The sequence below is a fragment of the Bombyx mandarina genome, chromosome 16 (assembly GCF_030267445.1).
Source record: "Bombyx mandarina strain Sakado chromosome 16, ASM3026744v2".
Classification (NCBI taxonomy): Eukaryota; Metazoa; Arthropoda; class Insecta; order Lepidoptera; family Bombycidae; genus Bombyx; species Bombyx mandarina.
In genome coordinates this window covers 603,456-617,401 of record NC_143222.1, presented here as the reverse complement: position 1 = coordinate 617,401, position 13,946 = coordinate 603,456, and the positions used below count along the sequence as shown (strand labels likewise).

The window sequence follows — 13,946 nt, the reverse complement described above, 5'->3', positions numbered from 1 at the left end:
CGCAATAAACATCCACAAATATGGAGCTTAGCGGACTTAACCGAAATTTATTTATTCACGATCCCAAACCTAAAATACCAGACAAGATTTCGGCACGTAAATTAACAATCTGCCTTCGCCGGTAATCCTTTGAATAAATAAAATAATCCACACAAACCGGAGAACACGCGAACGGGGCCAAACTTCATTTAATATTGATCACCTTACCCAGGGCTTGGCTTCGGCTGGATTTATTTATCAAATGCACGCGACGAAATATTATTCGTGGCTATGTCCTGTATGTAGCATACGTGCAGATCGCGTTGAGGCTTGAGCTCGAAGTTTTATACTTCTAGATAATTGTGTCGCACTCACCGATTAATCAGCCGATTCATTTGCAAATCATTTTTTTTTTTATATTAATAAATATAAATATTTACTAACAATCACGCCACGTTAACTTGTCCCGTGATAAGTTCGTAAAGAACTTGTGTTACAGGTACCAGATAACGGAAATAAATGTAAGATTTTTATTATACACATACATATATTTAATATACTTCCATAACCCTGGAAAAGACATTTATATTTATCATACAAATATCTCCCCTTGGCGGGATTCAAACCCGCGACCCCCTTGTGTAGTGACCATGTCACTTACCACTACACCAGACGGCCGTTTTTGTTTGTCATAACGGCAACATGCATGTTTTTTCAACGGCAAAGCGTTTGGATAAAGCAAGTTAAGAGTTTTGTTGTAAAATAATAAAATTAATAATAATTATAATTAACTATCGTTGTTTAACCCTGTCGACAAAACAGCCTATAACATTCGGTTGAACTTGTCATTATACATTACTATGCTCCTCTCTTTGTATCGAGAATAGAAATCACTTTTTGAATATTTGAATATAATATTTCGATTTAGCTTTCGTCGATAAGTTCTATTAATGATTCGTTCTTATCGGAAAATGTAATCTCAGACGCAAAATGTATTAAGTATGTATGTACGCTTAGATCACCCGCTCCTACTGGTCCTACTGTTCCTACTGGTTTTACTGGTCCTACTTTACCTACTGTTCTTACTTTACCTAGTGTTCCTACTGTTCCTACTGTACCTACAACTTCTACTGTACCTACTATTCCTAGTGTTCCTACTGGTTCTACTTTACCTACTGCTCCTACTGTTCCTACTGTTCCTACTGCTCCTACTATTCCTATTGTTCCTACTGGTCCTATTGTGCCGACTGTTCCTACTAGTGCACGAACAGTTCAAACAAATATAAGTAGTATACTTTTTTTATTGTTTATATGGGTGGACAAGCTCATGGCCCACCTGGTGTTAAGTGGTCACCGGAACCCATAGACATCTACAACGTAAATGCAGCCACCCACCTTGAGATATGAGTTCCATTCTACACTACTTATATTTGCCCTATACTTATATTCTATACTATTAAACTTATATTCAGCCTTCGAAGTATTCCTCTCGGCGCGACTACACTGCGGAGTAGTTTATTGGATTCGTGAATTTGTGCGATGAATTTTAAATATTGAGAAATGTATGTATGTATGTATTTATCGGCTTCATTTGAATATTATTGTGATAGTGTTGGGTACGTGCTGAGTCTTCGGAGATCGTGGATTGGACACCTAAAACTGTTCACGATTCATTATCTTCTCTGGAGATCGCAAGAAATTTGTTTGAGTTCAGTATGGAAGGATTTTTTTTTATTCCACGCAGAAGGAGCGAAAACACATTTACCTGTTGATACTCAAGTTGCTATGGAAACACATAGACCTCACAAAGAATATGCTATCAGTTTGAGACGTGTTTATAAGTCATCTCAGTTGCTTTGACGCAATGCTGTCCTGCTTCTCAAGCCGCAGCACCAGAAATATTTGTACATGGAAGTGTTTGGTTACTTCTAAAGTAATCTTATACCTTTAAACGAGCAATTCTTGAATATATATATAATCTGAACCTCGGAAACGGCTCCAACGATTTTCATAAAATTTTGTATACAGGGGATTTCGGGGGCGATAAATCGATCTAGCTACGATTTATTTTCAGAAAATGTTGTTTTATTCGTGTTTTCAATAATCAGTTTTATCGATAATAAACTTTATGACTCTTCCCGACATCTATTGGCAAATAATAATACTATTTTTCTTAATTGAGGGTAACTAACCGCTTCAAAGACACAACAAGATGGCGTTATCAAAAAAAAAACCGAGCAAAGCTCGGTCATCATCTAGTTTAGTTTATAGATTGATCTTTAAGGTTACTTACGATATTCCACACCCAGTAAAGTGTCCCTGAAGTATTTCCTCGCCAGCTCTTCTTTCAAAGGATTGTCTGTCGGGATGTCTATCACAGGACCACCTTCCAGGAGTTGGAAGACCAGGTAGAGTTGGTCTTCGGCAGGGTCATCTAATACCTTAGGAAAAACAGACGATTGATTGAAATACTAGGATGGTAGATTATTATAAAACTTATATATACATTTTAGTAGCCTTTCTAGACAAACGAGCATAGTACGGTCGACCGTCACTTATGGCTCAGATATGTCGTGTCGCTTAGTAAACGCTGTGGAGGGAAGTTCATTCCCAAGCCGGATGGTACGGGGCAAAAAAGTTCTCTGGAAAGGCACGGTAAGTTAACCCGGTTGTCGAATAAGTACCAAATATTGACTATTGTACAGTTTACTAATTACATTCAATATATAGCCGCTTCTCTTCGTTCTAAACGGTTACCGGAGCTGAGATCGTGATGTGCAAGCCTAGTGCCGCTATACAGCCCCCATACTGGTGGTAGGACCTCTTGTCAGTCCGCACGGATAGGCACCACCACTCCGCCTATTTCTGCCGTGAAGCAGTAATGCATTTTGGTTTGAAGGGTGGCGCAGCCGTTGCAATTATCTGAGACCTTAGAAGTTATATCTCAAGGTGGGTGGCCCCTTTACGTTGTAGATGTCTATGTGCTCCAGTAACCACTTAACACCAGGTGGACTGTGAGCTCGTCCACCCATCTAAGATATAAAAAAGTAAAAAATAAAAAAATCACACGTTCAGTGTCCAGTGCGTCAGAAGTAGGTCGTGTGTTGATACTTTTGCCGAGCTTATAATTGATCGCTTCACCAGTAAAATGAAGGATACTGCTATTGTGGATGTCTTTAATGAAAGTAGAGTGCATGCACTGAGTGTAACATATAGTAAGAGCAGGGACTTAGGACCTAGCGATGTATATCATGTTTATAACATTATCATCATGAGCGATCGTTGTGTTGAGTCAAAAATTACCTCAACTAATTTCACAACATTAGCATGATCTAGTTTCTTGAGCACTGCGATTTCTCTATAAACTCTCTGTAGAGGGTCAGGCGGAGGACCAGGTCCTGGTCTTCTCGGAGGAGTTCTGCCAAACAAGCCGGCTCTTCGCATGAGTTTCCTTTTAGACAAGATCTTCATAGCCTGCGGATATAACACACTTTATATGGTTGGTGGAGAAACATAGAACCTCTTTGTGTCACGATATTAATCCAAAAACAAGATAGAAATGATATAGAAAAATATTACCCTAGTTTGAACCTTTTTTTCAGTTTTTACTGCAAGACTAAATATCTACTGGTAGGACCTCTTGTGAGTCCGCACGGGTAGGTAACATCATTTACCTATTTCTGCCGTGAAGCAGTAACGCATTTCGGTTGGAAGGGTGGGGCAGCTGTTGTAATTATAGCTGATCTTAGCATTCATATCTCAGGTTGGGTCTCGGTATTTACATTGTAGATGTCTATGGGCTCCGGTAACTACTTAACACCAGCTCTGCTGGCTCTCTATGTTGTGAGCTCGTCCACCCATCTATGCAATAAAAATCTAACGATTCAAAAATTAGTCTAGCTAATGACCTGACTGACGTAGGCGGGAAGACACGTGGCTGATACGTGGGAGTGCAAGTCATGTTTGAGCTTAAAATAACACCAGAATTTCATTATACATTAGAACTACAGACACCATTGGATTGAAGCATTTTAGGTTTCCAAATTTAATGGTTGAATGTATAATGTAACTGGTTTTTTTATGCGTATATGTTTAAAAGTATAACCCAAATTTTATGTCTTGACTTTTCAGTTTGGATTATGTTTTTATTTTATTTTATTAGTTTCTTCAGATCTACTCAGGTTTACTATCTAAGGTTTTTCAATGTTGAGTGACGGAAAATGCGACCTTGAAAAAGAAACAAACTCAACATTGTTTTTAATCGTGCGTCATTTGAATGAATACTCACGTAATGTGTGTCGTCTTCTTCATTGTAAGCTAGCTTGACGATTCCATACGAGCCCTGTGAATTAAAACCGAAGTTTGATCTTGATTTGTATTTTCTATTTATTTACTTATTTATTTATTACACTTCATGTAAAATTTACATTGGCGGACTTAATGCCTAAGGCATTTTCTACTAGTCAACTAAAAGTAGCGCAGAGTGAATAGTGGTAGGTGCAATGAAATTTATACTAAGTTACAAATACATACACAATACAATACACAAAAAAAGTATATACATACATACATACATACATACATACACCACAATGTTACTAAAACTTTCAGACTAAATGACGCTGCTGACACTGCCTCTTAACCTGTAAGTCGTACCACTGCAGCTACCACTATTTTATCAGTGTTCATAAAATTCAAATGGTACTGAACATAGTCCTTAATTATACCGATTGTGTCAACTTAGTAAGAGAGGAATGTTATCGTCTATGGAAGGTATATTTCAATGAAAGGTCTTTGGGAAAAGGCGTGTGGTACAAAACAATTCAAAGTCTACCATGGAAAACGCCGTTTGATTCTTGTAACCTTAATAGAGCTACCCTAGTGACTGTTTTAAAACTTCGTTCCGGGCACATCCCACTCAATAAATTCGCTCATTTAATGGGGAAGGCTCCTGATCCCAAGTGTTCAGTTTGTGATGTAGTGGAAGATGCTTTTCACATTATGATGATTTGAGACAACAATTCTTTGCAAAATATACAGATTCTCGACAAGTTGGAGGTGTAAATTACGTATTAGCCTTTCCGGAATCCGAAATGGCTAAGTCACTTTATAAAATAGTTTTGGCGGGCCTTCAGAGACGATAACCGTTTCCTTTTTTTTATATAATTATTTTGTTACTCTCTTTTGTTGCACAATGGAATGGCATATTCACTAGGTGAATAATCTCCTTAAATAAAAATAAAAAAACATATTCAAATGTACTATACTTTTTTTTATGGCTTTGATGGGTGGACGAGCTCACAGCCCACCTGGTGACAAGTGGTTACTGGAGCCCATAGACATCTACGACGTAAATGCGCCACCCACCTTGAGATATAAGTTCTAAGGTCTCAAGTATAGTTACAACGGCTGCCCCAATATTCAAACCGAAACGCATTAGTGCTTCAAGGCAGAAGTAGGCAGGGTGGTGGTATCTACCCGCGCGGACTCACAAGAGGTCCTACCGCCAGTAAACGTACCACCATCATACGTAAAATACAGGGAGCTTATCACCGGTAATAGGTCGTAGTGTAAGCTCGCTCGGGTGACTACCATCATCCTGTTTGTTTTTGCTACGAAGCAGATGTGCGCAGCTGTTAAACTATTCCCTCAAGGTGCATGTCATTTACGTGATTATGTATCTATGAGCACTGGTGGACAATGAGCACCAGGCGTGCCGTGAGTTTGTCCGGTCTGTGGTCACTGATGACAGCCTGATAAATAGTTGATGTTACACGTGGAGCGCATTGTAAGCCCATAAAGGTCCCATAGACACAGCCCAGAGTTTCTCGCCGGATCTTTTCAGTGAGTCGCGTTTCCGATCCGGTGGTAGATTCTGCGAAGCACTGCTCTTGCTAGGGCTAGTGTTAGTGACACTACGGTTTGAGCCCCGTGAGCTCACCTACACGTTAGGGTGAAGCTGAAATAGCCTCTCAAGGCTATCAGCATAGGTAGGGGAAAAAAACCATAAGGGTAAGTACCACCATCCTGCTATTTCTATTGCGTAATGTGGTCTAGCACGTCGGAGCAATGAGGCGGAAGCTAACTATATTAATTAAATTTGAAACTTGGGTCTCCATATCATGATCTGTGGCGGCATTCCATTAGTGATATCTACGAGAACCAGTTTAACTCTTTACACGCGTAGATCAGACCGACTCCGAGATCGCCTACGCGTTACATTTGCAACAGTAAAAATAACGTGTAAATATATTTTTCGTATTGGCTCTACAGCAAAAGCGTGCTAAAAATATCTTCGCGGTGTTTTACACGTGTACTTAATTGATACCTTTTTTTAATTGCTTAGATGGGTGGAAGAGCTCACGGCCCATCTGATGTTAAGTGGTTACCTGAGCCCATAGACATTTACAACATAAATACCGCCACCCACCTTGAGATATGAGTTCTAAGGTCTCATTATAGCTACAACAGCTGCCCCACCCTTCAAATCGAAACGCATTACTGCTTCACGGCAGAAATAGGCAGGGCGGTGGTATCTACCCGAGCGGACTCACAAGAGGTCCTAGCACCAGTAAGTCATGTCCAGTTACCTGTCCGATAGGCTCAAGGAGTCTGTATTGGTTGAGCTGGACGTATCCAGAGGCTTGGGCGAGGGAAACGCGACGAGATTCCCTAGGCGCCCGGCGTGGGCGCGGTGAGCTCTGACCACTGCACTCCGCTGACTTCGCGGCGTGTGCCTTGAGCAGCGTCGACCGGTCCCCCGTGGCTGGATATGCTGACAGTCTGGGGGAAAAATCCAGTATATTTGGTCGATTTCTAAACAATGTCGGTCCAGGGCTACTTAAAGTTATGTCGTGCTATTTGAATAGATCTTTAATATTAATTAAATCATCGTATAGGCTATCACCACTCAGAAAAATTGCCTAGAAACTTAAAAAATGTTCTTTTTCAACATAAATATAAAGATATGTAAAGAATCGGGATAAAATCACACAATAACGTCTATGGGAAATTAGGATTGGTATACATACTGTTACGTGTTGGGGTTCGGGGTTAATAAAAATTCTACCGAAGTAGTTATAAATAGCACTTTAGAATTCTCAATTAGCTTCTTCCGCTTCACTTCAGGTGATCCGTTCGCTGTTTCGCTTCGAATAGTTTTGATTACTAACTGACTGCGTGCCATCTCTGCAACGCTTTTATAGTCGATACGACATCCCTAGATTTATCGAGAACATTCTGGGCAAGTCGTTGGGCCCGCAAGGGCAGGGTGGACTGGGGGCCCTTCCATGCCCTGCGTCAGTCGCTCACGCAACCCGTGGTCGAGCACGTACTGTGCTCCGCGCTTTATTCAGGTATTGTCAGGATTTCGCCTCGAACATCCTACCCCGCCCAATCCCACTCTCCAAAAAAAAAAAAAATAATGAAAGTTCGAAAAAGGAAAAGGGTTTTGTCGGCGATTCCCCATTCCACATTTAATGTGGATTTCAGCAATGTAAGGGGTCTACATAGCAACCTCGACGCCGTACACCACCATCTTGAGACGGCGCAGCCTGCCCTCCTTTTTCTGACGGAGACGCAGATATCTGCTCCGGATGATACTTCGTACCTTGAATACCCCGGCTACGTATTGGAGCACAACTTCCTGCGTAAAGCCGGGGTGTGTGTATTCGTCCGGGCTGATGTCTGTTGTCGCCGTCTACGAAGCCTCGAACAACGGGACCTGTCCCTCTTGTGGCTGCGCGTAGATCACGGGGGTCGTACCCGAGTCTACGCGTGCCTGTACAGGTCCCACAGCAGTGATGCAGGTTCAGCTCTGATAGAGCATGTGCAAGAGGGGACTAACCGCGTGCTTGAGCAGTACCCATCTGCGGAGGTGGTGGTTCTTGGAGACTTTAACGCTCACCACCAAGAGTGGTTGGGGTCCAGAACCACTGACCTCCCGGGTCGGGCTGCCTACGATTTCGCCTTGGCCTACGGCCTCTCCCAGCTGGTGACACAGCCCACCCGTGTCCCAGATATTGAGGGGCACGAGCCTTCTCTGTTGGACCTTCTGCTGACCACCGATCCAGCCGGATACAGTGTGGTGGTCGACGCTCCACTTGGATCGTCTGATCACTGCCTTATCCGTGCTGCCACACCACTCTCTCGTCCTGGTCGTCGAACGACGACCAGGTATCGAAGAGTTTGGCAGTATTTGTCAGCAGATTGGGATGGATTACGTGAGTTTTACGCATCCTACCCATGGGGGCGGTTCTGCTTTTCCTCTGCTGATCCTGACGTCTGTGCGGACCGTCTTAAAGACGTGGTGCTCCAGGGGATGGAATTGTTTATCCCCTCCTCTGAAGTGCCCGTTGGGGGTCGCAGCAGACCCTGGTATAACAATGCCAGCAGGGATGCTGCACACCTCAAGCGGTCCGCATACGTTGCATGGGATGATGCTAGGAGACGTCGGGATCCTAACATCTCAGAGGAAAGGCGGAAATATAACGCCGCTTCCAGGTCCTACAAGAAGGTTATTTCCAGGGCGAAATCGGAGCACGTTGCTAGAATTGGCGAGCGACTGAAGAGCTATCCCTCTGGGAGCCGTGCTTTTTGGTCGCTCGCCAAAGCTGCAGAAGGTAACTTTTGCAGGTCTAGTCTCCCACCACTACGCAAGTCCGATGACAGTCTGGCCCATAGTGCGAAAGAGAAGGCTGACCTTCTGGTCAAACTCTTCGCCTCGAACTCGACTGTGGACGACGGGGGTGCCACACCACCGAACATCCTCCGGTGTGATAGTTCCCTGCCGGAGATCTGCTTTACACAGTGTGCAGTCAGGCGGGAACTCCGACTCCTGGACGTCCATAAGTCGAGCGGGCCAGACGGAATCCCTGCAGTGGTTCTGAAAACGTGCGCCCCTGAGCTGACGCCTGCGCTAACGCGTTTGTATCGCCTCTCTTATTGCACTAACAGGGTTCCGTCTTCATGGAAGACTGCCCACGTCCACCCTATCCCCAAGAAGGGTGACCGGTCGGACCCATCGAGCTATAGGCCTATCGCGATAACTTCCTTGCTTTCCAAGGTGATGGAGCGAATAATTAATATACAACTCCTGGAGGATCGCCAGCTGATCAGTGACCGACAGTACGGTTTCCGTCACGGTCGCTCAGCTGGCGATCTTCTTGTATACCTTACTCACAGGTGGGCTGAAGCCTTGGAGAGCAAGGGCGAGGCTCTTGCTGTGAGCCTTGATATCGCGAAGGCCTTCGACAGGGTCTGGCATAGGGCACTTCTGTCGAAGCTACCATCTTACGGAATCCCCGAGGGTCTCTGCAAGTGGATCGCTAGCTTTTTGGATGGGCGGAGCATCACGGTCGTTGTAGATGGTGACTGTTCTGATACCATGACCATTAACGCTGGCGTTCCACAAGGTTCGGTGCTCTCCCCCACGCTTTTCATCCTGTATATCAATGACATGCTGTCTATTGATGGCATGCATTGCTATGCGGATGACAGCACGGGGGATGCGCGATATATCGGCCATCAGAGTCTCTCTCGGAGCGTGGTGCAAGAGAGACGATCAAAACTTGTGTCTGAAGTGGAGAACTCTCTGGGGCGAGTCTCCAAATGGGGTGAATTGAACTTGGTTCAATTCAACCCGTTAAAGACACAAGTTTGCGCGTTCACTGCGAAGAAGGACCCCTTTGTCATGGCGCCGCAATTCCAAGGAGTATCCCTGCAACCTTCCGAGAGTATTGGGATACTTGGGGTCGACATTTCGAGCGATGTCCAGTTTCGGAGTCATTTGGAAGGCAAAGCCAAGTTGGCGTCCAAAATGCTGGGAGTCCTCAACAGAGCGAAGCGGTACTTCACGCCTGGACAAAGGCTTTTGCTTTATAAAGCACAAGTCCGGCCTCGCGTGGAGTACTGCTCCCATCTCTGGGCCGGGGCTCCCAAATACCAGCTTCTTCCATTTGACTCCATACAGAGGAGGGCCGTTCGGATTGTCGATAATCCCGGTCTCACGGATCGTTTGGAACCTCTGGGTCTGCGGAGGGACTTCGGTTCCCTCTGTATTTTGTACCGTATGTTCCATGGGGAGTGCTCTGAGGAATTGTTCGAGATGATACCGGCATCTCGTTTTTACCATCGCACCTCCCGCCACCGGAGTAGAGTTCATCCATACTACCTGGAGCCACTGCGGTCATCTACAGTGCGTTTCCAGAGGTCTTTTTTGCCACGTACCATCCGGCTATGGAATGAGCTCCCCTCCACGGTGTTTCCCGAGCGCTATGACATGTCCTTCTTCAAACGAGGCTTGTGGAGAGTATTAAGCGGTAGGCAGCGGCTTGGCTCTGCCCCTGGCATTGCTGAAGTCCATGGGCGACGGTAACCACTCACCATCAGGTGGGCCGTATGCTCGTCTGCCTACAAGGGCAATAAAAAAAAAAAAAAGTCGAGTAGCTTCGATGTGTGTTTCTGCTATCAGAAAATAGATGGCGTTGTACCTCTCGAGCGTTCTCGGCGTTGCTAGTTCCTTTGATATTAGTTTTGGCTATTGGGTGATAGATGGCGTTACTCTTATCGGCGTAACAATACTAATGCAAATAGTCGTGCAAAGAACAAATAAGCTTGTTCCCACACAATTCCTTGCTCCAAGTCAGAATCCAAACCACGACCTCGGCTCAAATGTCAGTGATACTAACTACCGCGCAACCGAGTGAGTGAAATGAAAACATCACAACACAGAATATTTAAAAAATATTTTAAATCGAAACGTATTTATTATAAGTGTTCACCCCTGGGGACAAATAATAAGTCGGTTTGTGGAAGTAATGTTTTATTTTATTTCATTTTTAGTCCGACAATTAATAATTTTGTGGGAATTATATAGAAAAAAGTCCCCAAAGTTGTTGATGAGTGATGGAATGCACAGATAATGTAAAATTGTTTATAAACGTCAAACGACATTTGCGTTTTTATGAAATGACTAGCGGCCCGCTCCGGCTCCGCTCGGGTCTTTAACAACAATTTCAACGATATTTGACGTTGTTTTATTTTTTGTAAACAAAAGAACACTTATTGCGGTACAAAGTCGTTGTACATTATTCTATCATCAATAGTTTTCGCAGGGCACGCGATGTAAAGAATATTTTAGGGAATTTTTTTTGCACCTTGGGTTACATTATTGGAGTTTTAGTAAGGATACCTAATTTTTTTCAAAAAAGATTATGCCTATGTCGCTCGGGAATAGTTTAGCTTTCAAACAGTGAAAGAATTTTTCAAATCATTCAGTAGTTTCGGAGCCTATTCAATACAAACAAACAAATCTTTCCTCTTTATAATATTAGTATAGATATAGATATATACGAAAAAAGTCGAGTACCGTTTGAGAGTTGGTGGAGTTCAGAGTTCCCATTTGCTACGAAAGAGCAAATAAATATAAATACACAAACTTTCCATTCAAATTCATCAACATTTCTCCTTCAGTTTACTGACAGTAAATCCCAGGGGCGGTTGAAATAACAGGTTTTTTTCCTAAATAAAACTGACCTTTCCCAAGTCCGTGGAATTTATTTACCGGGATCAAATGATTTCGAGGGACAAACGCGGTCCCTCTAGATCTCCACTCGCAAACCAGTTTTACATTTTACATATTTTAGTTTTACTACACTTTTACTAAAGCCGATGCAAAAAAGGTTGATGATTTTAGGCGTGTTTTTATTTTTTTTTGCGAATATGTTTGGTGAGTTCAGATCTTTTCGGGCGTTATGATGCAAATATATTTTTACAACTAATACGATTACTACAACCGGTAGATATGCCAATGTGAATATATTCTCAATCTAGTCAGTACACCAGCAATCCTACTCTTCAAACTGAAATGTAAGACCTGTAAAGCGGCAGGAGTAAGGTCGTGGTAACCACTCAACCTAACCATGCGGGCTTAAAATACCACAACCCACTAATAATAAAGAATGTTTTAAACCCTTTTAATACGCTTTTATTAGCTTCAGACGTATGTATGTTGGTATGTAACGGAATCTTTGAACATGATTTTGACCTCAAAATGTCGGATTAACTTGAAATTTGGTATACTTATTAAGGCCCGATGATAATTCAATATTTAAAAAAATTTTTGAAGAATCAAAAAAAAAATGAAAAAATTGAAATTCAACTAAAAAATGAAAAATAAATAATAGTTTAAAAAAATTTACAAAATACGCTTTTATAGACATTCCAACTAAAAAATAGAAAAAAAATAAAGAAATAAATAAAGAAATAAAAATAAAGCGTGGGGTGCATGGTATCAGTAGTTATAAATATTTTATGAACAGATATGAGTAGAAGGGTTATTTTGATAACATCCTTTTTTTCTGATTTTCTATAAAAGCGTGTTTTGTTAGTTTTTTTAAACTATTATTTATTGAATGCTGGGTACATTTCACCAAGCCTATAGAATCGAGAAGAAATAAATCAGGGCATTTCAAAATCTGGTGCGAGTTGGAAACTTCTTAAACGTAATCTATATATTAATATGTGAAGCAAAAACTATGTATCCCTTTTTACGAAAATTATGCGGACGGAGGAATATGAAATTTTCTACACTTATAGAGAATATAGAGAAGAAGTGCACAATGCTAATATTTTTTTAAAATAATGCATAAAACATACATTAAATCAATAAAGAAAACATTACACACACTACATACCATGTATTTGACGCACACACGTATCCATACTATTTATTGTCTGTTGTCAAATTGAGAATAGATTAAATATTGTTTGTCTTTATTAATATTTTTTATAGTGTATGTAGCCTTGGCGAAATTTGAGATTATAGAAGTATAAAATACAATCATAATGTTACAATGTACAAACTTACAATTCCAATTATAGTCAAATTTCGACTACTGCGGGACCTCTAGTATCTTTAAAATCAGTATCTTACAGTACTTGCAAAAATAAAGCTATTTTAAATAATGCGACGTTGAAAAAACAACACGAAAATGGTTTTAGAAACAAATCACGTATCGCTCCCGTCTCGTTCTCTACTAAAACTGAAAAGTTTGTAGCTTGGTTTTTAAAGAAGGCACCACATTCACGTGGCGGCACTAAAAATATATATTTTCCAATTTATGTTATAATACAATTTTATTTAGATTATCATATTATACATAAAATATTGTTACGCGCTGGGGTTCGGGACATAGTACATTGTGCACCAAGGGAGAAAAGGCGGACAATTTTAGGTGCGTGAGAGCAGACGTAGACACTAACGCACACTAACGCACTTGTCGGTACCCAGGGAGGAAGAGTTACACTTTCTTCCCTGTACAGCGGGAGGAAAACATACACTTTTTTTTCTGTACAGCGGGACGAAAACCGCTCTTTCGGCATCGGTAGGAGAAAAAAAAAAAATTCCACCGAATCACAAGTCAGCACTGTATTAGTACTTAGAACACTTAAAACACTTTACAAACACCTCAAAATTCCCAATTCACCTCTGTCGCCTCGCCTCAGACAATCCGTTCGCCGCTTCGCCTCGAGTAGTTCCGTTTACTAACTGACTGCGTGCTATCTCTGCAACGCTTTTATAGCCGATACCACATCCCTAGAATTATCGAAAATATTCCATACAAGTCGAGTATTGTGTTTCCGCTATCGGACAACAGATGGCGCTGTACTTCTGGAACGTTCTAGGTACTACTAGATTTTTCGATATATGTTCGACTATTCGGCGGTAGATGGCGTTACTCTTACCGGCTTACAATATAATCAATAATCTATGCTTTTCTTTACTTAAACAATTACAATATTAAATATGTAGTTAAAATTAGATTCCGAGACGCACATTTTTTTCGCGAACGTTCGTCACGGTAATGTAGAAGAGTAGCATCTTCAATAAATAGAGAGAGCCTGGCAAGTTCCCTCCCGGAGGAGCTCGAATTGACGTTTCGAATCTTTTAAGAAGAGTCAGAGTT

The 13,946-nt window shown here is 41.9% G+C and overlaps 1 protein-coding gene across 2 annotated transcripts in view; it reads right to left on the bottom strand.

The window, feature by feature from the left end:
• Positions 1 to 13,946, bottom strand: part of LOC114246292 (calcium/calmodulin-dependent protein kinase kinase 2) — a 160,038-nt gene that overhangs the window by 11,595 nt on the left and 134,497 nt on the right. For both annotated transcript variants that reach the window (XM_089733804.1, XM_089733805.1), the window contains 4 exons: positions 6,570 to 6,762; positions 4,268 to 4,321; positions 3,283 to 3,453; positions 2,273 to 2,420 (listed from right to left, as the gene is read on the bottom strand). In XM_089733804.1, coding sequence (XP_089589930.1) covers positions 2,273 to 2,420; positions 3,283 to 3,453; positions 4,268 to 4,321; positions 6,570 to 6,762 — 566 coding nt within the window. The remainder of the gene's footprint in view (positions 1 to 2,272; positions 2,421 to 3,282; positions 3,454 to 4,267; positions 4,322 to 6,569; positions 6,763 to 13,946) is intronic.